At 34.8% G+C, this 25,333-nt stretch overlaps 1 protein-coding gene across 6 annotated transcripts in view; it reads left to right on the plus strand.

Annotated features, from left to right (window-relative positions):
• The window catches only part of bbc (choline/ethanolaminephosphotransferase 1 bbc), a 120,275-nt gene that overhangs the window by 66,101 nt on the left and 28,841 nt on the right, over positions 1–25,333 (plus strand). For all 6 annotated transcript variants that reach the window (XM_081751048.1, XM_081751044.1, XM_081751045.1 and 3 more), the window contains 3 exons: positions 2,827–2,985; positions 9,372–9,497; positions 18,402–18,534. In XM_081751048.1, the coding sequence (XP_081607174.1) occupies positions 2,827–2,985; positions 9,372–9,497; positions 18,402–18,534 (418 nt within the window). The remainder of the gene's footprint in view (positions 1–2,826; positions 2,986–9,371; positions 9,498–18,401; positions 18,535–25,333) is intronic.

Genomic DNA, 25,333 nt, shown 5'->3' on the forward strand with positions numbered 1-25,333 from the left:
ATTAAAGAAGTTATAATCGTTATTATTATTATTATTATTATTATTATTATTATTATTATTAAAGTTACGTGATGTCAAGCAATTTAACATGAAAACAAGTTTGAGCTCTCATGAAACCGTATGATTAGTAAGTGTGAAAATTCTGCTTTGATACATGGTGAGGATGTTGTAGTATTGTGAGGCAATTGATAACTGCCTGAAGTAACAGATAACGAATTGATGGGGAAAGCCAAAGGTAGTAATAGTGAGTTAACAATACCACACAACAAGAACCGTGTGACTGGTCTGAATATTTCGTAAACTAGTTTCGTCCATGAACTTATTACTGAAACTGTCATTACTGATTTCCGTCATTTTTCTGTTTAGTTTTAGGATATATATGTATTCATTGTTTATACGGTTTAAGTATTTTGAGATAGTAAGTAAGTTTAGAAGCAAGTAAAAAAGAATAAAATATTATTAAAATACTACTGTATACGTTGGTGAATAAATATTTTATATTGTAATACAGCGCATTGGATAGATATGAATAAACATTGTGAAAATTAAACGTTACCTGGTATTAGGTTACCTGGTATTTTGGTTACTCGTTCATTGTAACCAACACGGAAGATAGTGTAAAAATATTTTACATAAAATCTTTCTTTTTTATCATAGCTATAAAATTAAAGGGGTAACTAAATATTTAGGTTTAAAATATATTCCTAGAGACAGTATACACAAGCTCAGAATTTCCATCCTGTTTTGTAGTTTTGTCTTTTTCCTCAATAAGAGCATTGCTTGTTTTTCCTACTACAATCCTATTCGTGTTGGTTTTTAGAAATTAATTTCCAACAACTGACTTCAAAAGTTCTAAAAGATGCATCTATTGTTTATTAATGCACTGTGAATAAACATTATTATTAAAAAGCGAACTTTTCGTAACTAAAATACAGAAAACCAAGCAACACTATTTGAAAGTTATAATAGCCAGTAGTAGTGAGTGCACTTAATCACTAGCAATTGTTGATTAAATGCGCTTAAGCTGAATGTCAATGCACAAAGTCACTAGTGGTTACAGACTGTTTTTAAGGTTTAGGGGTAACTAATTTGGCACCCTCACTAGCTTAAGAAACATCACGTTGCGCGACGTGTAAGCCCTGTCTCTCTGGTGTTGATATGCATCTCGGATTTCTACTGAAGGAGATTGCATCAAAGCATGGTTAGTCAAGTCTGTTCCATTCTTCATTCTTCTTGCCAAACTTTGCAGAGACCGTCGAATGTGCGCGCCCAGCGCTCGTTTCAATTACAGGAACCCACAAAAATTTATAGGGAATGCATCAGGAGATTTCACAGGAATGTATGTAAAAGGGATTGCATGAGTTCGTGTCATCCGTTCCATGTACTTCACCGTTGACTTAACTGTATGACTGAACCACTTATCCTGGTGAATATCAATGCGAAATATAATGATGGAATAGCATGGCGATATAGTAGCTCCAAAATGTTCATCTGGTAATACGCTTCATTAATATTAACATTTTGTCCTCTCTGCGTAGTGTGAATTGCAGTGAGCATCATGGAAAACATTCCAGACTTCTACGTACCTAATCAGAACGAACTTTTGGAATCAGGGAGATGATAGAAGATGCACTTTTTTTTAATCTTATTCCGACAGATGCATCGTCCCTCGACCAAAGTCACTAGAAACTGTCACATGTCCCTCACAAGATGATGATCGCACAGTTTTCAACTATTTGTCTTTCTCTCTGTGATATGTGGGGGACGGAGGACATAAACTCGACCGTTATGGTTCTTTTAACATATGTAAATTTTGCTCAGTTATGCGATTTATGGTCAAAGCGGAACGTTTTACTGCCCTTACTATTCCTCTTTGAGACAGCAGGTTCTGTCATCACAAAGAACACACTTTTTGCACCACATCAGGGGTACGTCCGAGTTACTGTTATTGATAATGCCCAATATTGAAGGGCCCATTTTGTTGCGATTCAACACGGTGTTGAACCGTTTCTTTGACATATTGAAACCTAACCATTTGTCATACAATGTTCTCTTGTTTGACTATAACTATAGCAATATCGAAAAGAACACAGATGTATGTTATGTAGTCCTCCCAAAAAGCAGTAATTTTCAGAACCATGTGGCCATTCACACACGCAATAGGCGATCTCCCTGCAGGTCAACATATAGCAATTTCGAACCACCTGTAGCAACTTCTGGGGCGTATACATGCATACTGCTATCTAGTGATCGAATTCATTACCATAAACCTGAAACGATCGACCTTCTGTATTGATAAAAATCCTTTACACTTAAGTTGTATGTCACTGCACATGGCATCACCGTTCTAGTTGAGAAATGTGTTTTTTGAACCCACTAGTAGTTTTTTTGTAAAGCAGTACAACTATTTTTTTTAATCACCTTTACTTTGCTTTACGTTTAGCATTTTGGTGTTAATGTCAAAAATGGTTAAAAGATTATTATTATTATTAGGAAAAGTGACGGACAATCAAGTAATAGTTCTAGTGATGTGTGATCGACGATGTAAGTCAATATTTTTAAACCTCACGAAGTTGCTTAAGGTTTACAATATTTATACCTTAAAATAATTCCATCTGTAATATGGTAGCTGTATACTGTTAACACTGAGGCAAAGTTAATTGAGAGCTCAAGTTCAGTTACACTACAGTAGTTTTGTTGTGTTTTATGAATCTTTTGGCTTAGAGAAATAGCATAAGAATTAGCTATATTAGGTATACAGATTCGTATATTTGTGTTCTAGCTTTAATAACCTTTTGCTAATATTCTCTTCATGTAATTTTACAGGGCACAAGTGTTCTATCGCCTGTAATACCATTTAGTTTAGTGGTGGTGCCAGCATTTATCATTTACAGAAAAAGTATAGATCAAGTCTATGAAAACCATCCCGCCCTGTACATTCTAGCGTTTGGAATGGTGGCCGCTAAAGTTACTAACAGGCTAGTGGTAAGTTTGCCGTGAACTGAATAGAGGCGATAGCTTTGATAACTATGTCAATAACTGAATACGGTTTTTAAAATATATATATATATATATATATATATATATATATATATATATATATATATATATATATATATATATATATATATATATATTAGACTTCCAAACTATTCTATGCATAAATGTAGGAAGTCTTATAGAACGACTCTCTCTCTGCCTGTCAACAGGTATCAGAGAAAAAATGGTAAAACATAACGAGAAGCTGGTTTTTAGAACCGATTCAGTGTCCCAAGAATAGATTCATCTCTATCTTTATCTCGACTAAAACCGAAAGCGGTAAAAAATGTACTACTACTTCCGGCTTCAATATTGATCTTCATAGTAGAAACAATCAGAGATAGCATGTAACGGCTTTTGCGAGGGTGATTCAGAAAGTAGTGCCTCCAAGATGATACCTTTATTTGTGTTTGACAGATAGCACCGATACAGGTATAAATAGAAAGCTTGCAATGTCAGCTACAAATGGTGGCATCATTTTTCAGCATAGTCCCCATTACGGGCAACACACTTGCGCCAACGCGAAACAAGGTTTTTCATGCCTTCGGCGAAGAATTGTGATTGCTGCTGGCGACACGATTGCCGAACTGCTACTTCCACCTTCGCGTCACAACTGTAGCGTTAATCCTTAAGATGATTCTAAAGTTTGGAGAAGAGCCATAAGTCGCAGGGCAAGATCCGGTCTATAGGCAGGATGAGGCAGAATGTCAACAACACTTTGCCAGCAGATGGAATAAATTGAATTTTTTTTTTTTTTGAGGAGAAGAGGACTTGTGGCGGTACTCCATCGACTGACGCTTCGTTTCCGGGTCGTAATGGGGTATCCACGACTCGTCGCCGGCGGGTCCTGGGGGCAAAACCTTCAGCAGTCAGAAATTTAAAGACAGCCCGTCACCACTGGATGCCATGGATTGTTTCATTGCTCTGGAACGAGAAGAGATAGGAGAGTGAAACAAGTGACATTTTATAGCGTAAACATAAGTGCATTACTGATAAACAATATTCAATTAGTGATTCAGAATGTTTGCAGTACCATTGACCAAGTACTTTCTGAATCACCCACTTAGATTTCGTCTCAGTCTATTCTTCAACTGAAACCAGTAGCAGTCAAGACAAGTACAAGCAATCCGGTTTCAATATTGATTTCTGTATAGTAATAATTGTAAGAGGTAGGAAGAAACTATTTTTGAGATGGATTCGCGTCCGAAGAATAGGTTCAATCTCTGATCTTATCTCTCTATTTCACCTCTGGTTTCAATACTGAATTCTCATGGTTTGGAAGTCTATCGTAGTTTCATGATGTGAGAAGAACTCTATTTATGGTTTTGTAACTCATCGTCATGGCATACGTGCTAAGTTGCTGCAGTTGAATTGACCAATTAAATGATAAAAGAAGCAATCGAACACGCAACACGATTAGTCGAAATAGTTACCAAACTGGGCAACGCGTGTGAACTATTGGACCTAGTTATGTACCATCAGTCTCATCAAAATTTTTGATTGGAACTCTTGTTCTGGTAAAATATATTTTAAAGTAGGAAATGCATTTTCCGAATGATTTAGAAAACTGCAGATTTTGTCATATTTGTGACTTAAATAGCAACATATTTTGCCATAGTTGTTAGTAAGAAAGTTTTTATGATTTTTCCATCAGTCGGACATGTCGGTGTTTACTGTTTAAATAAAATTCTACCTTCCCTACGAAGAATCCCAGCAACTGACAACCATACAGTGGCTATTACTTTCTTTTAAAGTGCTTTCGTTTTTCTTGCTTCATTGAAACTCGATCAGAATTAATTGTGTCGTACAAGATCTTTCTCTTGCAAGTAATAATTGGCTGTGTAGTTGTCGTACGCGTCTTCAGCTCGGGAAACTCGAATTCGATTTTTGGCGGGACCTCATGTGAGTCGGATCCTATATTAAGCTATAGATTCATGTCTCATATAGCCTCGGTTCGGAAAGGGACTCCAAATTCCAATTTAATCAATCCTAAATAATCACGATACTCAAGTAAAATCTTAGTTTGTAGCTGCTAAAAGAGCATGTGACATCCAGCTATTAATTTCTTAGAATGATATTTACTCCGGGAAATGTTTAAATTGCGCTAGCAGAACAATTTTTGACAATATGATACAAAATTATTTATATCTGAAAAACTATTGAAGATCATATCAAATTTTTGAAGATTACTTACCACTGATATCTTGAACCAATTGAAATATTGGCGTTTCGCTACCGAATGTACACACGTGCAGCTGAGGAGTTACGCTTTAATCATAGGTGGGTAGATGGGGTTTCAGTGTCTAGACGAGATCGGGTAGCGTTTCGCATTAATCCGAGTAAATGTTCTTCAGTAAAAAAAAATCTATAGTTTATTTTGAAGACATGTATCGAAAAGTTTAGAAAATCAACGACGATATAGCTGTACCCGTTCGTAGTCGAATATGGTGTTGCAATTAGTATTTGGGTGCCAAGTAATTAATCAGTGTTTAATTATATACTTAGATGTATTGGAAGTTCCAGTATTATCCTGTGCAAATGGACAATATGGACATTTTGTGAGAATCGATTGTTTGATGTAGAGAGTTGAATCTAGATGGATTGTAAGTTAAGAGTGAAAATGATGCAATAAAAAAGTGGGAACTTTGTCCAATAAAGGTGAATTAGATGAGTATCTGTATATTCATTGGTAATATTGTGTATACTTGATACTAGTAATTTATCCGACTGCAGCTATAGTTCTTTGCCATTTAAGACTGCGAATTAACCTTAATATACCGGGTATTTCAGATAAAATGTCCAGTTTTCATAGATCACAAATGGTTGGAGATAAAAGAATGAAACTGAAAGAAAGATAGGATAATATCAGCGGGTGCATCGAATGGAGCATTCTGCTTGTCCTACAGGACCCATTCTTCTGGAGCCCCGGGAGATTATGCGACACTGTTTACGAAATGACCACCATTTAATGATGAATTCTTGCACATTCATATAAAACTTCGAATCGTATCAGTCATAAACGGATGGAGATAAAAAGATTAAATAAAAAGTGCAGTAGGAAAATATCAGAAGGTATATCAAATGGAGTGCTATGCTTACCCCACAAAGCCCCCGTATTATGTGCTCCTAGAGGCTATCCGAAAATTTGTAATAGTAATATGTGTAGTTTGATTCATCATTGAATAGACAATGGAAAAACAAAACAACTTTTATAGGAAAGATGTTTTTCTTGTGGGGCTCAGTATAAAAAGTGGCCACTATTAATTGTGGATTTTATCTGAATATGCAAAAACTTTCAATTCAATGTTGGCTATTTTGTAAATTGTGCCCCACACGAAAAACCTTTTTCCTGTAAAAGATATTTGTTCTTCCGTGATCTTTTGAATATAAAAAAAATTCTATGTCTTCTCATTTAAAATTTTCGGATGGGCTCCATGATAGGGAGCCCTATGGTGTAACTAGAGCGCTCTTTTGATGTACCATCTGACATTTTCCTATCTGTTTTTGTTTCAGCTTCCCTTCAAACATACAGTGCGCGCGGAAAGTATTGACGCCTAAAGCTTAGTGTCAATATTTTTTTGCGTTTTTACACACCATCCGCGTACTTCCTTAATGACACCGCGTAAAGTATTGTCGCTCGCTGGCAGGAAACACCCGCCTATTGTGTTACTTGCTGTAGAGTAACAAGTTTCAATTTGCTCTGGTGGGTCGACAGGATTACTTGGAGTGTGCACGTGTACTTGGTCTCTCATTGCAATTTTTGTGCTGCTCTATATATGTTGCGATTTCATTTCTTTGTGACAAGATGCCTTACTGCGTTCTGATGCCTGGTGAAACTGAGGCGGTGATTGCCCTATTTAAAGCTGGTAAAAAATCAAAGATATCTTGAGGCAAACTGTCTGAAGCTGAGAACAGTACAGCATTTGGTGAAACGTTTTAAAGAGGAAGAAGAAGTCAAAATGCCCCGTCCAAAACCAGTCTGGTAGGTCTAGGAAAGTGTCGCTAAAGATCATGAAAAGGTAGCTGCAGAAGCAAACTTCTTTAACAGCTAGGGAATTAAAAGAAAACAATTCTGCATTGCTTGGTAATGTGTCCCTACGGATGGTGCAGGAGAAAATTCATGACAACTTAATGCTACGAAGTTACAGAGCTCCCGGAAACGCCTTCTTACAGAGGATCATCGTAAGAAAAGATTGGCTTTCTGTATTTAAAAAAAAAAAAAAAAAAGTTTGGACTGTTAATGACTGGAGAAAAGTGTTGTGGACTGATGAAGCCACGTTTCTCGTTAGTGGCACTGGCTGCCAGCGAATGTACCATCTTCCTGGTGACGATTCCACCCTTCCTCAGCACACATGTCCATCTGTAAAACACCCTGCCACTTTCATGGTCTTGGGTTCCTTTAGTTATGATGGTGTAGAAGATTTAGATACTCTCTCTAGAAACCATATTATGAATCAGTTTCTCTATTTTGAGCTATTAAACGATGTATTGGAATCGTTTTTTGAAAGAAAAAAATCTTTTTTTTATGTAATATGAGCTCCTTGTCATACCTTGTGTGGTATCTTGGCTTAAATATGCTTGGGTCTCATTTTTTGAAGATTGGCCAGGGTATAGTCCAGTCTTAAACATCATAGAGAACTTATGGTCTGTCATGAAGAGACGTTTACAGGGTGTAGAGTCTGTGGACATCTCTACATTGCCTCTGCTGGAAGCTGCCATCAGGGAGGTTTAGGACAATTAGCCACTTGTTACCCTCCAAACTCTCGTCTTGAGTGTTCCAGAGCTATACTGAAAGCATGCAGGAAGACGAAAGGAAGTCCAACAAAATACTGACTATCCCATAAGTATTCTAACTTTTATTTTGTATTGTATTCGGTGTCTTTTTATTTGTGGTTCTAGCTTTCACTTGCGTCGCGTCAATACTTTCCGCGCGAACTGTAGCAATAACAATAGCGTGTCTGCCCTAGATGCGCGTTTTCGTAGGTTCGATTCTCGGTGAAGGGACAGAACATTCAGTATTGACTCGATATTCAGAAGTAACAAACTCAACAACACAAGAAATTATTTTCGGAGGAAATTGCAGATGGTTCAAATGCTATAAAAATACCAATGAAAACATTGTATAGGAAATGCAGACTTGTTGCGTATTATACTACACAGCGTATTCTCGTGTGTTCCTGCGGTGTTTGAGTCGCTCACAATATGCGGTAACGTTTGGTTACAAGTTGCTTCTTTGAGAGACATAATGTTGCACTTGGTGTGCGGCCAGCCTAACTGGATTAGACATTCAATTGCAACAATGTGGGTATATTTTAAGGCAAGCCAAATACGAGGATAGTTCAATTTTTATTTCCTGGAATACTTCAGTGGAAATTATTATTTCTCCACGGAGTCGCATGCAAGTAAAATTCATTTGTTACATCGATGTGCAAGATTCGCTGTCCATTTGAAGAAGTTGTACTGCGGTACATCGTTGTGGATCTGTCGATCACATAGGTTTCAGTTTCTGGAAACTATTTGAACGAAGTCATCACTGATACACATTATATCTGCAGTATATTTAATAATCTGATTTTCAGAACTGTGCATTTTCGGTCGCATCTACCGTGAGTTATCTTCAGTGCCTTTACACAGCGTGAATTCCGCTCCGCACGTCTTTGTGCACGATTGATTAGGAGGGAGAGTATCCGAATATATTGATTTTGTCTTCATAAATTCTTCTGGGGCAGCATTTCTTCAGCATTTTTCAAGTGGACACTACTTTTAGTGTTTTTATAACAATTGAAGGCAATTAAGAATATTTTATAATATTAGAATTATATAATCTATTAAAATTTTGTAAATCTTTACCTTTAAAATATGTAATCTGTATTCTCACTGAGATTCTCAACAGTGGTGTGAATTACACAGCTCACTTGAATTTTGTTTATTTATTTATTTATTTATTTATTTATTTATTTATTTTTTGATTAAAAAGAGAACCAGGAGGGGATAGTTTGAGGACCTCTTGTGATCCGCGGACCACACTTTAAGAATGCTGCCCTAGGGGGTTATACGTTTTGTCTGCAGGTATTTAAATACAATCCCAACTTCTTTTTGGTCCATTTGTGGAATTGTTCATACTTTGATCACTTGCGAATCATTAGTATCTGTAAAATCATGAGCACAACCATTTCTAGATAACTTTTTTTGAACTACCCTCGCATGTAGTAAAATTTATTAAAAGAATGATATTGTGATGTTCATTTTTGTTTCAATTGAGTGTAAACTATTATTTGATAAATGTGATAACAGGAATATAAATATATATATATATATGCTGTTGTTTCCAGGTTGCCCACATGACGAAAAGTGAAATGGAATATTTGGACTCAGCTCTTCTGGGTCCTCTTATGCTTTTCTTGAATCAATATTTTAATTTCTTTATTAAAGAGTACTATGTGCTCTGGTTGTGTTTGGTAAGTGTGTATTGAAATTCTTTTTTAAAAATTTAAAAATTTTTTTAAAAAAAGTGTGTATTTTTTCTTTTTTAAAATCTAAAGTCAATCATGTATGAAGAGTAGTTGTTTGCAAGTTAAGTGTTAACATTATTTATGAATGCAGGAGAGTTGTGACTACACCATAATCAGTTGTATCTCTGCAGGAAATGTTAACGTGTTTTGAATATTATAGTTTTCCAGAAGCCTTAATTATCCTTTTACATGAAAGTAGTAGTACTATTTTGTATCTTCAATCCCCTAGTGCCACACCTTTTGAGTTTGGACTACACAAGGGCCGCGGTGGCTCAGTGGTAGAGCGTTCACCTCTAGTGTATGGGCTCCTTGGTTCGATCTCAGCTCGCGCCAAGTGAACTTGGTGGTGGATAAACACCGTGTACGTGGGTTTCCTCGGGGTTTCTCCCGTTTCCTCGCACTTTCTTCATTCCACCATTTCCTTCATTCTCATCATCACCTTCTCCTTTAACCTAGTCGGCTTAAGAGACCCCATCACGGCGAAATTAAAATACCGCTAATTTTACATTAATCATGTGATATCTTCAAATAGATAAAAAGATAATCGAAAAGTGAAACAAGAGCTCGCTAGACATTATTTTACATGAGATACCGTTATCACGACTCGCATATCTGCTTTCGATTTCCAGCCATTTAGAAAATTGGCATTTATTTTCGCGTTTCTAAATCGCTGCAAATGGAAAGCTACTAGGTGACTCGTGATAACGGTACCTCATGCAAAATAATATTGTCTAGCACGCTCTTGTTCTACATTTCAATTATCTATCTATTAAAATGCTACAGTACCAACTAAGAGCAGTGATGCCAATTCCTTCAGAGCCGTTTTCCCTTCACAAGCTTCAGAATTTCCCTTTTCCGGACAAAATTTCCCTTCAACCAAAACGTTCAAGTACTGTATTTAGTAAACGTATTTTTAATCGTTTCCGCTTCCACCCCCTCACCCCAATCTTATAATCACATACAAGCAGATACCTGACAGCCTTCCTTTGAGCTTACGCAGAATTTGAACTTGATTTGTTGTTTAGGTATCTAAGGCGTCTCTATAGAGGAGGGGAAAGGATATGGAAAAATGTAGGCCAGGACCTATGTTAAAGGTGCTATCTCTGCATTTGCCTGGTGTGATTGAGAAAAAACCCTATAAATACCTCGGTCAGGACGAACAACCTATCAAATTATAAAAAATATAAAATAAATATTACGTAACTAATTTTTATTATAGATATCATGATAGATTTTAATATTAATGTAACCCAAGGTACAAAGAAATTATTAAGTATATATTTGGTGTGTATTTGGTATATATTTGGAAATTATTAAGTATATATTTTACTTAAGAACAGAACTCCCATATTTACTGAAACGAATGCGAACAGTTACAAAGAAAATTCTAGCTGCTACTGTCTTTGGCTGTACACGAGGAATGTTCGTAATCACAATAAAAAGTTTAGAGATGCGGAATTCTTAAGAATTTATAATTCTGCGCACAAAGTCACCAGGAAATTTGTAAACTTACACAAACACACATACACTAATGACCCAGCATTCACCCATATATACATATTTATATTCACGACACGCATATTTTCTTCTCTTACATTGATTAATCCTCTTCAGAATCAATTTTTTGGTTGCGAAAAACATCTTCTGATTGGGAAAACCAAACTGTTATAATAGTTGGAGTGATAATTTAATTGAGAAATATTTAATCTTATTGCATTGCATTTAATTCAACAATCGGAAGATAAATTTTGATAAAAAATTTTAAATAATCATAAGATGGCCTTTTGTTTAATGTAAAATTTTAAATATTCATACCATACTATATTTTATCTACATGATTTATTAATTATTGTAATTGAACGTATGTAAGCCACTGAATGTTTACAAAATACGTCTTATAAAATTTATATCGTTAATTAGAATGATAATTTATGAAAACATATATATTGAATGGAACGTTGTTTCCAGTCAAGCTAATGAACCTCAATCAACATATAGGAACAAAAATGTTGTTGTTTCCAGTTTTATCTATAAATAATAATAATAAAAGAACTCGAATATGTATTTCTCCCTTAAAAAGTCTACCTTGGTGAAACAAAGCCGAGTCACTAAGATTTCCTTAACAGTTTTAACGACAATAAATATATAGTGCATGCAATAAACATTGTTGTAATGTTTCGAATTTAACTGAATAGGTTGATCGATGTGTAATGTTGATAAATATTAACGAATGCAAAGCAAGATAACTTGTGAGAATTTATGTGAAATATGTGCAACGGATTGTGTTTGGAACAAATAAGATGTTGAATTTATACTGAATTCTAATGAGATTAATTAGATACGTAAATACATTCAATTTATATATGATTGAAGAGAGGTTCAAATTTCCCTGCAATATTGAGATATTACAAGCAATTTCCCTTTTTCTCTTTTCTCTAAAATTTACTCAAAATTTCCCTGCGCCAAGGGAAATTTCCCATCAATTGGCATCACTGTCTAAGAGCGACCGAGCTCTAACCTATAACCTTAGCTTTCAAACCTTTGATTTACGGTTATTTGTGATTTCACGTTTATAACAAAGACAAATATTTTTAAAAGAGTGTACTTTAAATAAATTACTTACAGAAATATTTTTCACGAAGTTTATCCTTTTAAATTATTGTTCAAAAGCCTTTGCCTTTAATAAGCCTTTTCCGAAATAAATGCAAATGAATTGTGCTGCAATCTTTGGAGCTCTTTTATACTACGTTTATATGTTTGTGCCCAATCCTTTCGACAATGAGATCTCGGAAACTACAGGCTCTAGAAAGATGACGTTTTCACTGATCGATTGCATATTTCATATAGATTGTCCAGTTCTAATTGAATATTTAAAAAACATGGGCATTATTTCTTTATACGCTGCTGAAGTCGTCTGCTGTGAATTTTACTGGGCGCAGCCATATTGGTTACAAACAATCTGTTGCTAAGGTGGTTGCTAAGGCAGTTTCAATGGCATTATATGTGGCAGCTGTAAGTCTTGTGAAAGACGAACTTAAAATTATTGAAAAACGCTACATTTTCACGAATAGCAGTGAATATATTTACTTCATACGAATAGGAAGGCTACATTTATCATAATATGAAATAAAGTTACTCTACATTTTAATTCCGTCAATCGCCAATAACTTGCTGGACAAGTGAGTGAGAATCCCAAGCATATACATGAGCGCCCCTTAATAATAATTTTAGATTGAGTTTAATTAAAACTATTGAAAATTGTTATGCTATATATTTGTCATATTGTTTGTTTAGCTTGAGTGAAAATGTTTAATATGGAAGAAACTTGATTTTTATAAAATTAGTGGAAAGATATTCGGAACAAAGGAGTACAGCGCTAGAATAACCAATGCATTTTAAAGCATACGATTACGAATACATAATCTCAGAAACATAGCATCTTCCTGGAAATAATTTCCTAATTTATTCTTCATTCGTTTGTTAGCGGGTGTCCATTTTTTGCTTGGCACTGGTGAAGTTGAAATGCGCCACCAGAAATAATTAAATAATTTAAATGGTATAACTCTCTAACTATCCTATATAATGTCCTAATGTTTTCTGAATTATTTTCTTTGCGTCTACTACAAACGACGTACAGATTTGTAACATGCCAGCATATATATGTATTAATATTCATAAGCAGAACACGTACTAACTTACGCTGAGTGGTCACTTCACGTAACACTACATCTATGATGATTAAGGGCAGCTTGAAGCTCGAGCGCATGTAATGATACATCTGTAGGGAGCAGGCGCATCAGTGAAAATGGGTATGCGTGAAAGAAAGACAGGTACGAAAAGCATACACTAGCCAGGGCTAGTAATCACTACAAGTGGATTTGCAGTTCAATTTCTTAGTAACCATGGCACATTTTTAACGCTGTTTCTACGTTCCCCCTCTACAATTTTCTTGCACAGAAGTATTTTCGTAGATTAGACAAATTTTACACATAAATTTTCAAATAGTGATCCCGTATTTTTCATGCGTACTTAGCGTAGATCGATAGGATGGAGCAATTATATTTTATGTCAAACGGGATGAGACAAATTAACAAGTCCGGTTTAAACTTTACTATATTGCCTGTACTATACTCTTACCAAAATTCATATGCGGTAAAGTACGGTTAGGTTAGCTTGTGATTACTTAATAGTGTCTTACATATATGTGTAATGCCGATTTACCAATTTGAAAATCATCTATTGCCTGGAAATCTCAATTGTATCAAAAGTTTCAAATTTTTACACATATATGTAATCACAAAAGTAAAGTTGTTATCTAACTTACGCTGGTGAGGATCGGAAAGAGCGGAGGCAGGCATGTATCACACTCCATGCTGGGGCAAGCACTGTTCGAAGATTATAGTATGCTTTTAAATGTGGGATTCAATTATCAGTTTACTAAGAAACGATTTTACAGTGTTCTGAGTATTCATATATATTAAACAGCGAAATTAGCCTAAAAATGTCACAAACAAACGAACAAAAAAGATAGGGCAAGAGAGCTTTGGTAAAAAATATGTGTAGGCCTATTTTAATTTCTTTCTGGCAGAATATGCAAGGAGAGAAAATGTTCTTCAAAAAGATTGAGATATATCTGTTCACCAGACGAGTAATTAATCATTATATCGCTTGTTGTACAGTGTGGCTTCTTTTTGTTTCTCTTTAATATGCTATAGTAGAATATTTTTAATTTCATTCTTAAAAAAAAAAAAAAAAAAAAAAAAAAGCATAGCATGTACCTCTTAAACTGTTATGGTTATATCCGAAAACGAAACAAATCATTTTCATAGGCGAGTACCATGTAAACTCCTTCATATAACCCGCTCAAAGCTGGTTTGTTTGTAACCAGCTAGCTGAACAGGAAGCGGAAATGACGTTTACTTCACCAGCGTATTACATTTTTACGGGTACATTGGAAGTGTTGAAATTAAAAAAAAAAAAAAAAATTAAGAAAAAAAAACTAAAGCATCACATCCTAAGCATTATATTTGGTCTAGGAATTAATTCGTGCGGTTGGTACGCACACATTGAAGCTGTAGTACAAACACAAAATACATAAATACCTTAAGAAAAATATTGTCCATCGCTAGCCACCACTTTCGCCCATCTGTCAGGCAATGTACGGATTCCGTGGCGAAAGAAGTCCTCATCCTTGGAAGCGATCCAGTCAGAGACCCATGTTTCGATATCTTCTGAAGAAGTAAACCGCTGTCCAATCAAATCGTTGTTCATGCAATCGAACAAGTAGTAGTCCGAAGGAGCAACGTCTGGTGAATACGGCGGGTGGGGTAAAACTTCCCATCCGACATTTTCTAAATAGGTTTTGACCGGTTTTGCGACATGTGGGCGAGCGTTATCATGTTGAACAATAAGTTTATCATGTCTGTTCTCCCATTCTGGTCGTGTTCTGGCCAGAGCTTGCTTCAAACGCATTAATTGTCGTCGATAACGTTCTCCATTCATAGTTTCACCGGTTGCAGCAGCTCATAGTACACCACACCTTTCATATCCCACCATATGCACAGCATAACCTTTGCACAGTGAATATCTCGTTTTGGTTGTGATGGACCTGGTTCACCTGGTTTCACCCAGGCCTTTTTTCGTTTAGGGTTCTCGTAATGGATCCACTTCTCATCACCCGTAATAATTCGATGCAGAAACCCCTTTCTGCTCTGTCGTTGAAGCAGCAATTCGCAAATGGTTTTTCGTCTTTCAACGTCTCTGTCTTTCAATTCATGTGGAACCCAATGTGACATCTTTTGAATCATTCCCATGGCTTTCAAGCGTTTGGAGACTGTTGTTTGATCAACGCCTAATGCTGCTGCAAGTTGTTCCTGCGTTTGACACGAATCCTGCTCGAGCAATGCTGTCAATTCTTGTCTTGAAATGTTTTTGGCTGTCCAGCTCGCTCTTGGTCTGCCAAGCCGAAATCACCACTTCTAAACCGTGCAAACCACTTCTGACACGTTCGCTCAGCTAGAGCATGGTCACCATACACTTCCACCAAAATACGATGACTTTCAGTCGCACTTTTCTGCATGTTAAAGTAATTTAGCAGGACACCCCGCAAAAACACTTTATCAGGCACAAATTGCGCCATGTTCACTTAACTACAAACTGGTGTTGTTGACGCTTTAATCCACTGCCCTATACTACGAACGATACGCGATGACAGGGGTTTGCAACACATGTGTGGATACACGGAACTGTGGGACGCTCCGTTCGTTGCGCCATCTCTTGTCCACCCGCACGAATTAATTCCTAGACCAAATACATTCCAACACCACAATGTTGTATATAGGGGTTGTATATGTCTCAGTCGGTTGTTTCATGGCCAAATACTAATGGAAAAGGAAGTATAACCATTTCTGCAGTCTAAGATGAACCTTTTTTTTTGGGGGGGGGGGAGTGTTTTGCCCAATGAACACCATATATAACTGACATTATAATTAATTGTGTATGTAATGTATTTGCTTATTACATACTGCATGCAAGAAGAAAGAAAACACTGGTCATACATGAATTAGAAACTCCAACCAGAAGCAGGCTCAAATCTTGCAAACGGTGCGAGATATTGAGAAAAAATAATCGAAAAAAGTCTCCCCTTTATGATACCCCTTGGCTTTTTTTTTTTTTTTTTTAATCAATACGTCTTTCACTTGTGTCTGTAAAGGGACATGTACAGATGTTGTGAGGAATGACAAGGAGATTTATGCTCATATGCGAATGATGCGCTGATGCGAGAGAGCGCAGGTTCAGCTAGTCTATTTGAAAATATTACATAATTACTATAAAATTAGTGGTATTTTAATTCTGCAGTGATAAGGCCTCTTAACCGTGGGGCGTAAAACTTAAAAGATTTCATTTCGTTTCATTTTGAAGTACCCAATCCTGAGTTGTGAAAATAAAATATTAGTTCCTAGTTTTATGTCTCACGATTATGTCCTTTAGGCCAAAGGAAATGGATAATTAATGAAATTGAATGATGTGAAATAATTGGTAGAATGATAATGTGGAAGAAAAACCATGGACACGATGTTATCTATCACACTCACGTGTCTTGGGCTCGAATGAGGGACTCCACGCACCAGAATTGAGTGCTCTGCTTTTAAGCCACCATGCCCCCATAATTCAGAATCACTGTGTATATCAAACGATAAACATGTTTAACCTTGTAATTGTTATTAATGATAACAGACTCACTTTAAAGTATCGTTCAAAATGCAGAACTTTGCAAGTATTAAAATAGCATTGTTGTAAATGCTTAACTCAAACTCTCGTTACCAATTCTTAACCTGTACTTTGAGATTTGTAACCGATTATTTATCAACATTAGCTGTATTTAGATTTACAATTTATGCTATGCATAAGTTTCGTAAGTATTATAGAACGGCTTTGTCCGTCCGTCTGTCTGTTGACAGATATCTCTTGTTCAACTTTGTAATTTTTCTTTTTCAAACTCACTTGTTCAAGTTTGTAATTTATATTATTTCCTTTTATAATATGTACCCTATTAATATTTGTACTACTAAGTTAGTAGTAGCATCCCTATTAATATTAGTAGCTACATTAAGTGTAATAGTTTGTTTTAGGCGTAGTTTCAAAGGACCTGCACCAAGGTTATATATGTAACATTTCTGTTGATGCAACTCTGTATACATCACTTTGATACATTTTCCAAGACCATACGCTTTATCTATATCACTTCTGTTTAACCTAAAAGCTACGTGAAAATACTGAATAGAGTGAGTTAAAGATATTGTCACTGAAGAACTGCAGTCGTATTTTACCTTCTCTTCTCGCTTATCCTAATCATAAACAGAATCCTCTTCGTAGGATAATAATGTAGTTGCTAGTCTAGAAAGGTAACCGATAGTTCATCTCCCGCCATCCATCTATGACAGTTGTCTAGTGCTAACACTGTAAATTTCAGTTCTTATAAGTATAAAACATAAGAATGAGTGTCCCTTACAGCCAAAAATTAAAGTATATAAATAAGGTAGTTTCTATAGAGTTTATTTTGAGCAGGTAAATAAATGTATGTAATTTAAATAATTTGTTTACTCAGAAAATTAAGTACTCCAAGCTTGGAGTTACACAATAGAGGTATGCACGGGCCTGGCTCGGCCCCGTGAATTTATAGTGTGAGGCCCGACCCGAATTCGAAATATGTTTTAGCATTTAGGCCCCAGTCTGGCCCGAATTCGTGTAATAATCAAATGAACCCGAAATAAGTCCGAATTACAGAAACTTAATAACACAAAATTGTATTTTTATTTACAGCAATTAGAGGTTTAATTTTGCAGTTGTGCTTTAAAAGTTCTCCAGAAGGAACGGCCCGATAAATATCGTTGTACAGCATATTTACAAAGTTAGGCCCGAGAAATATAATCGTATATTTAAAATTTTACGGCCCGAGCCCGTGTAGACCTCTTATTACACAATGCAAAATCTTACATAGATTGATACCGAATATAGGTAGAATGAATTGAAGCGTTTGGAGGATAAACGTGTTACGTAACAAATTGCATATGACGGGAAAATTTACTTTCACAACTTTATCCGTTAACATACCGCCTTCATCGTTTCTAAATATCTGCGCCCAGACGAGGACACACTAAATAATGTATTACGTAGCATGACTAACATATAACACGTGCATGAACCACCAGAATGCAACGTTTCAAAAAAATGTAACATGACATCTTTATCCTCCAAACGCTTCAATTGTAGGGATTGCATTTAATGAGACATGGACAAAGTAAAACCAACATATAATTGAATTGTACAGTGTATTTTCTTTTGTTGCAGGCTTGGGCCACATTTGACTTAATGAGGTATTGTAGTCAAGTGTGCTTGGAAATCTGTGATCATCTAAAAATCCATCTCTTCAAAATTGTTCCTGTGACTCAGTTCATGGAGAAGTCTGCAAATGCAAAGAATGGTATGAACACCACAAGTAGGATCACTCGTAGTAGAGTGCGGGATGAAAAGAAGGGTCATTAAAATAACACTTCTAGGATCTTAAGTGATAACAAAAAAGAAATGATAAAATATTTAAAGTAGTTTTATGTGTGGAATGTTCTCTTTCTATGTTCTTTCAAACATTAAAACTATATATATTTTTTAGACCAATCGTAAAGGGTTACGTGAAGCTTTTTTTGTTTTTTGCTTTTTTTTTCAAGTTTTTAAAATTTACACAAAAAGAATTTTTTTTTTTTGAATGTGTGTGTCATGCTTTCAGAGCACAATTCCTTTTTTTTTTTCCATAAGATACGAAGAAAGAAATGACAAAGACCCACGAAGTTTACAGATAGACAAAAGCTATATTTATTTATTTATTACAACGGAAGATTCCTGTATTAAGGAAGGGAAAGAAAAAAAGAATTGCAATTGCAGAATAGTAAAATAACACCACTTCTGTTAGCCTGATAGAGAACAACCATAGTGCATCCAGTGCCAATTCTTTATTTTTTATCTTTTGCTAGATTATGTGTCAGTGCTAAGTCGAGTGGTACTAGTGTGTAAGAAGTCAGATTCGTGGTTTAAGATTAGAACTTGAATATATTTCAACGAGCATTGTGAAAAAAATATAAATGTGATGGAAATAAGTTTTTTTTTTTTTTCCTAAGAATAATTAGTTGTTTTGGGTGGTGTGAGGAATCAGGTTCCTATACTTCCATAAAGGGTTCCTGTTTTGATAACGAGTTCAAATTGAAACAGTCAATCATATCTCATTTAATTTTTTTTTTTTTTTTATGGGCATATTATAATTTTGGCAATTTGTTATATTTTGTACAGTTAGGCGTTGTGCATATTATATATACGTATATAAACATTTCCTTCCTTACTGTTTTTTAGTACATTCCCTGTAAATAGTTTTTCTTGGTTGTTCTGTAGAGTTTAAGGGTTTCATATCTACTTACATGCTGATAGTTCTACTGCTACTGCTAGTGCCAGTTAGTAATTAAGGCTTGCTACTTCACTGTATTTAATTAAAAGTTCACCCTTCCCCCCCCCCCTTCCTCAAACCTGAAATTACTCCCAAAGTCACAATCGTGCATGAACTTAAAAGATCATGTAACAGAGCTTCATTGCAGTTGTATAGTTTGACACTGTTCTTCTGAAAAATAACTTTACATGCATGCAATTAACGGTGTATATTCCTATTGATATTTCCAGCGATCACGTGGTTTTTTTTTTTTTTTTTTTTTTTTTTTTTTTTTTTTTTTTTTTTTTAAGTGTTATATATTAGGGAGAAAATGTAGCTTATTATTTGAAATTATATTGTGGTTTTAGGAAAATAAGTTTCTGTATCAATTATTTGAAATGTTGTTCTCTTAATTGAAAGTTAGTTTGATAATCGAAAATAATTGAATGTGTATTCTTCATTTTGTTTTGCTTAATTCTAAACACTAACAAGATTCTCCTTTTAGGGTAATAATGTAGTGGTATTCTAGATAGATAGCGGATAATTTACCCCCATGACAGCTCATCAGTGTAAAATACTTTTGAGATAATGGTATTATAAAATGCATTTCAAACAAAGGAAGGCATGGTACAGTAGATCTGTTCTTAATCTAGTACTAATACTGTAACTTTCAGTTTTATACGTATGAAACATGAAAATATCAGTTGCTTATAGTATAAAATGAAATTTATAAATAGGATATTTTGTAAAGTTTATTTCGGCAGGTAAATAAGTGTATGTAATGTAGGATACTTCATTTAGTTCATAGGAAAGTGATAAATAATTTATTTGTGATTATTCCAAACTTAGCTTTATACAATGCAAATTCTTGATTAGCTTAAGATATCGAGTATGGATAGAGTAAATTGTAAGAATCTGCTGGGCATCTGATAATTGACTTCGTATTTTTTAAATGCTTCTAAAAACGGTAGTTTCAAATTAAGTGCCTGCACGATTTATATATTTTATGTATTACACAGTAATGTGGTAACAAGTTATTCTTGGTATGTGCATATGTGGAAATCTATATTTTATCACATCTAAGTAGACATACACATTTCTTATCTCTGTCTCTCTGATGTTACGGCTCCTAAGTAATTATTTAACCTCATATTACTAACGAAACGTAAGAGAGATATTTTTAAAATTGTATCAAAATTACTAAATTTCAAGTATTCCTGTGGTGATCAAGACTTCTCAAATAATTGGTATTTCGAGCAAATATTTATCCAGTGCCCATTTTGTTATAAATTTAACCTCATAGTCCTAAAAAAAAAAAATACTTCTTTTAATCTACAAAAATATTATCCCAATATATTCGGGGCATGCATTGAATTTCCTTGAATTACCTGAATATAACGTACAGTGGATCCACGGATCACGAACATAATTTGTTTCCTAACGCTGTTTGCGAACCGAAATTATTTTTTCCTTGAAATTAAAATAAGAACAAAACCATCCGTTGCAGCCATGTAAACAGATTATTATTATTATTATTATTATTATTATTAATAATAATAATAATAATAATAATAATAATAATAATAATAATAATAATAAATTTTAAATGTCTTGCTGTGATGAAATATACAGATTGAAAATGAAATTATTCTTAATCATCTTTAATTGGTCATAATAAGGGCTAAAATAATCCCAAAAAGTGCAAGAAAAAACAAAAAATAAAGTTTCTGAACAACACTCGTACAAATGTTTACGGCAAACGCGCTAAAGCAGTACTGAGCGCGTGGGATTGTGGTTACAAACATGTGCGTGTATTAGCATACCTAAATACCGCTGATGAACTGATGGAAAAGTTGGTCATAGAACTTGCTCTTGAACCGTGAATCCACTGTACATGTTAACCGGAATAAATAAAAAAAATCTATTTTGTACATATGTACAGTGAAACTTCTCTCAGCGACCACCTGTCTTAATTACCTTTTTCTATTTTTCAAACACCGATATGAAATCTCGTAAGATTAATGTACTTTGTACCCTTATTCACCGACTATCCCCCACCACAGCCCTAGGAAGGAAGAAAAGCACAACGATATACCCTCTCTAAGTGACCACTTGTTGCTTTCATCTACGAAATAAACATTGACAGTAAGAAGTATCCCGTGGACTTTCCTGTGCCCACTTGATGTCTAGGAATGCTTTGTTTTCTGGAATAAGTTAATTCGTATTGGAACAGAAGTAAATATAGTTGTGTGACACATTGTGTGTGGAGGAACGTGACTCATCCACTGTTTATATCTGAAATGTCGTGCAGCAAGAAAGATGCTGCGTATCGAGAATGTGTGAAATTCGAATGAGATTGTCAAATTAAAATTTGAATCATTAGTGCTTGTCGTAAACTGAGTTGAAATAAACCGAACTCTGTCTTTATTGTATATATATATTAGCTGTGGTTCCAAAAAATCATACTAAATTGAATAATGAGAATACTATACTATAATTTTCTTCCTTGGCACCAGAAAACAGTTAGATGAAGATAATGAGAATATTGAAGAGAGATCAGATTTAGTCGCTAGGGGTTTACTCAATGTAATGGCTAGGGCCACTGAAAACTAGAACTATTACATAAGATCGGAATTTTGTGAAATGCGAATGACGGCATGTATTCATGCCTCATTTCAAATGTTTATAGATTTACGTAAGATGGTAACTATTTGAGAAAAATGTAGGAATCAGGTACCTTACTATTGATTCCTTCTTCATATAATGAAACCTGTCCAGGTTGGCAACCATGTGTTCTATTGAAAAGTAGCCAACTTACAGAAAGTAAGTGTATTTTAAAACTTGCCATAGAACGTACCATAGTTTCTAATGCAGTAATTACTTTATTATCTGCATATTGGTTTGAATCTTGCAAATGACATCTGCAATATAAAACATTTCTATCATATGGTTAGCGTATGCGCCTTTGTTGCTGAAGATCCTGGTTCGTTCATTAGTGAAAGCTCATGTGGTTCAGATTCTACGTTAAGCTATAGGTCTGTCTCATATAGCGTTCATACTATAAAATGAAATTAAACTCCAATCTTACTAAATATCTACTTAGTGTGCCATTTACAGACTGGTTTAAATGTTGCAACTTAAATGTACTAATTAGCTACGAATCGCTAAACGTATTCTTTAATCTTCTCGTCCTTCCATCTGTAATTTCAACATACTAATTACCTACGAATGGCTAAACGTATACTTTATTCTTGTCGTTCTTGTACCTGTAACAATAGATGCAGGTAAGATCATCAGTTCCAGGAATATACTTAAAGCAGACATACTGTTTCACCCTTCAAAGTAGTGAGATACCAAAAAGCCGCCCATAGTTCTGGATTTTCAGATACATACAGCCTGCTAATGAGCTTCGACCAGAAAACTGTGGTAAAAAGTTTTTGAACAGACAAAAGAAAGAGGGTTGCGCCCTTTATAGACATAACAGTAAGAGATGTTCTGAAAAGATTTCTAAGAAAAAAAGGATCATCTACCTAGTAGAATGAGTAGCTTGTGTTCAACACACAGAATTTAACACTAACAACCCAGAAATAACGTTCTTCAATATAGCTAAGTTCTAAGATAAACAGATGGCAAACTTACAAAGTAATAAATAATACATGTCTTATTGGCAGAAAAGCAGGTCACAAGAATGAGGACAGGTGGCCTACTTAAAAAAAAAGGACAGGTTAACAGGTTTTATTGTAAAATTAATTTCAAGCAGTGAAAAGCAGATGCTAGAGTAGTTGTGAGGAAATACAAGATATTCAAGTTTGAATTAAAACTTTTTTTTTTTTTTTTTTTAAAGGAATCCCTAACCACTTTTACTGTACCGTTCGTATTTGGTATCCGTAGCAACGACACTATTCAAAAAGGAAAGCAAAAATCAACACTAATACTCATAACGATCAGTTTTCGGTTAAACCAATGGTGTTCGCTTATTAGAAGTTTCAATATACACTAAATTATTTATGTGAAATTACTTTTCGTCTTGTATTTTGTTTGAAAAATTTAACACCTAGATAACAATGTAAATATTGAAGGGTAATTTGGGATTCATTTAATGAATTGTAATTCAAGTCCTGTAAGTAATGGGTTTAATTTTCTGCTTCTCTAATAGATTGAATTTTATAAAGGATGCTTAATTGTATGACGTTCGAGGAGTTCGAATTTTCTGGGAATAGTTTATTTAATCCATGTCTTTTAGCTGTTTACACTAGCCATTGGTATACAAAATAAATAAATAAATAAAAAGCAAATAAATAAAACTGCGGGAACTATGAGGTACTGCAATGCAGATATAAAACCAATATGTATATATAAAAATGAAAATTTTATATGAAGTAAAAATATGTAATACATTATTTTTAGTTTACTTAAATTTCACAGCAAATAGGCACGATTTAACCTTCTCCACTGCTGTTTATTATTATAACAGTTTTAAACCTGAGGAAGTGTTCTTCCTAATTTTCCCAAAATGAAATTAGAAATTTAAGAACAGAAACGGGAAGAAATTTTTGGAAATACATTAGCCCGAGGATATGCAGTTAAAAAGATATTACCAGTTTGCTTTAGGAAAAACATTAAAATCCTTGTCAGAATAACCAATTGCAAGATTTAAAACTATCATGCGGACTGTTTTCGATTAACGCTGTAAATTTAATAAAGATTACGCGTGATACTTAACTGCAGGAGCTATTTAAGGTTTACATACATGAAATTAAACGTAGTATGAAGAATTGCTTGTTTGTATTTACTGCTTACATTGAATACACCAATCACATTTGCAAAATCAAATTATTTTCTTTTTCCAGTGCTTTCTTGTGTGTGTATTATTTGCTTTTTAATGAATTTTAAGCTTTTAGTGATTTTCTCTTCATGGATGATATCTTCGTCTGCAGGTCGTTCTATATTGACAAACTTGTGACACGTCTTTGGATAATTTCTGAGCTCGTTATGTACCGGTCGTGAAACTACTAAATTTTGCTGTGAATTCGACTAGCACTTATTTTTCATTTATTCTGAACGCTATAAATTGCAGTGGTTACTGTTTTCGTTGTAGAAATCAGTAGATTAATCATACTTGATCTGGAACCCTTAACGTACAACGTAACATCAGTTTGCAGTCCTTTAGTAGTCTTTCAGTCACAATTTCTAATGTGCTAGCTAATCCTTATTACATGAACCGATACTTCAAAAACCAACATTTCCAATAATTTTTAACAAGATGTTAATAAACTAAATTAACAAACTGTAAGAAGTGAGTCCTCATATCAAAATAAGAGAAAAAGTGCATGTGCGCATGTGAAGAGAAGTGAATAGTTTCGGAGCTAAGTGTGTCTAAAAGTGTGAAAAGGTATATCGCAGCACGCGTTATTCCGAACACGAGGAACCGTGGAGCTAGCTGTCCCTAACACTTTCGATTTCCCGCCGACGCATTCCATGTTCATTGTTGTCTGGTCTTAGTATTTGCTGTCTAGTCCTAGTACTTTGGACCCATCTTTAAGTCTGAACATACCTGGAAATTCTTTGTCCTGTGGGGCACGTTACCAAAATATTCACTTTTCGATGGCAGTTGTATAACGTGACTTTTACGCTGATATGGACCGCCACTCCATGGTTTCTTGTGTTCGAAATAACATGTGTTTCAGTGTACTTTTTCCACGCGTTTGAACAGCCGTAGCTCTGAAATTATGCATTTTCCACACAGATCCATATAAACTTTTTTTTTTTTTTTTTTTTTTTAATTTTGATGTGAGTAATTACCTGTTAAGCC

The sequence above is a fragment of the Thermobia domestica genome, chromosome 3 (genome assembly GCF_964235325.1).
Source record: "Thermobia domestica chromosome 3, izTheDome1.hap1.1, whole genome shotgun sequence".
Classification (NCBI taxonomy): domain Eukaryota; kingdom Metazoa; phylum Arthropoda; class Insecta; order Zygentoma; family Lepismatidae; genus Thermobia; species Thermobia domestica.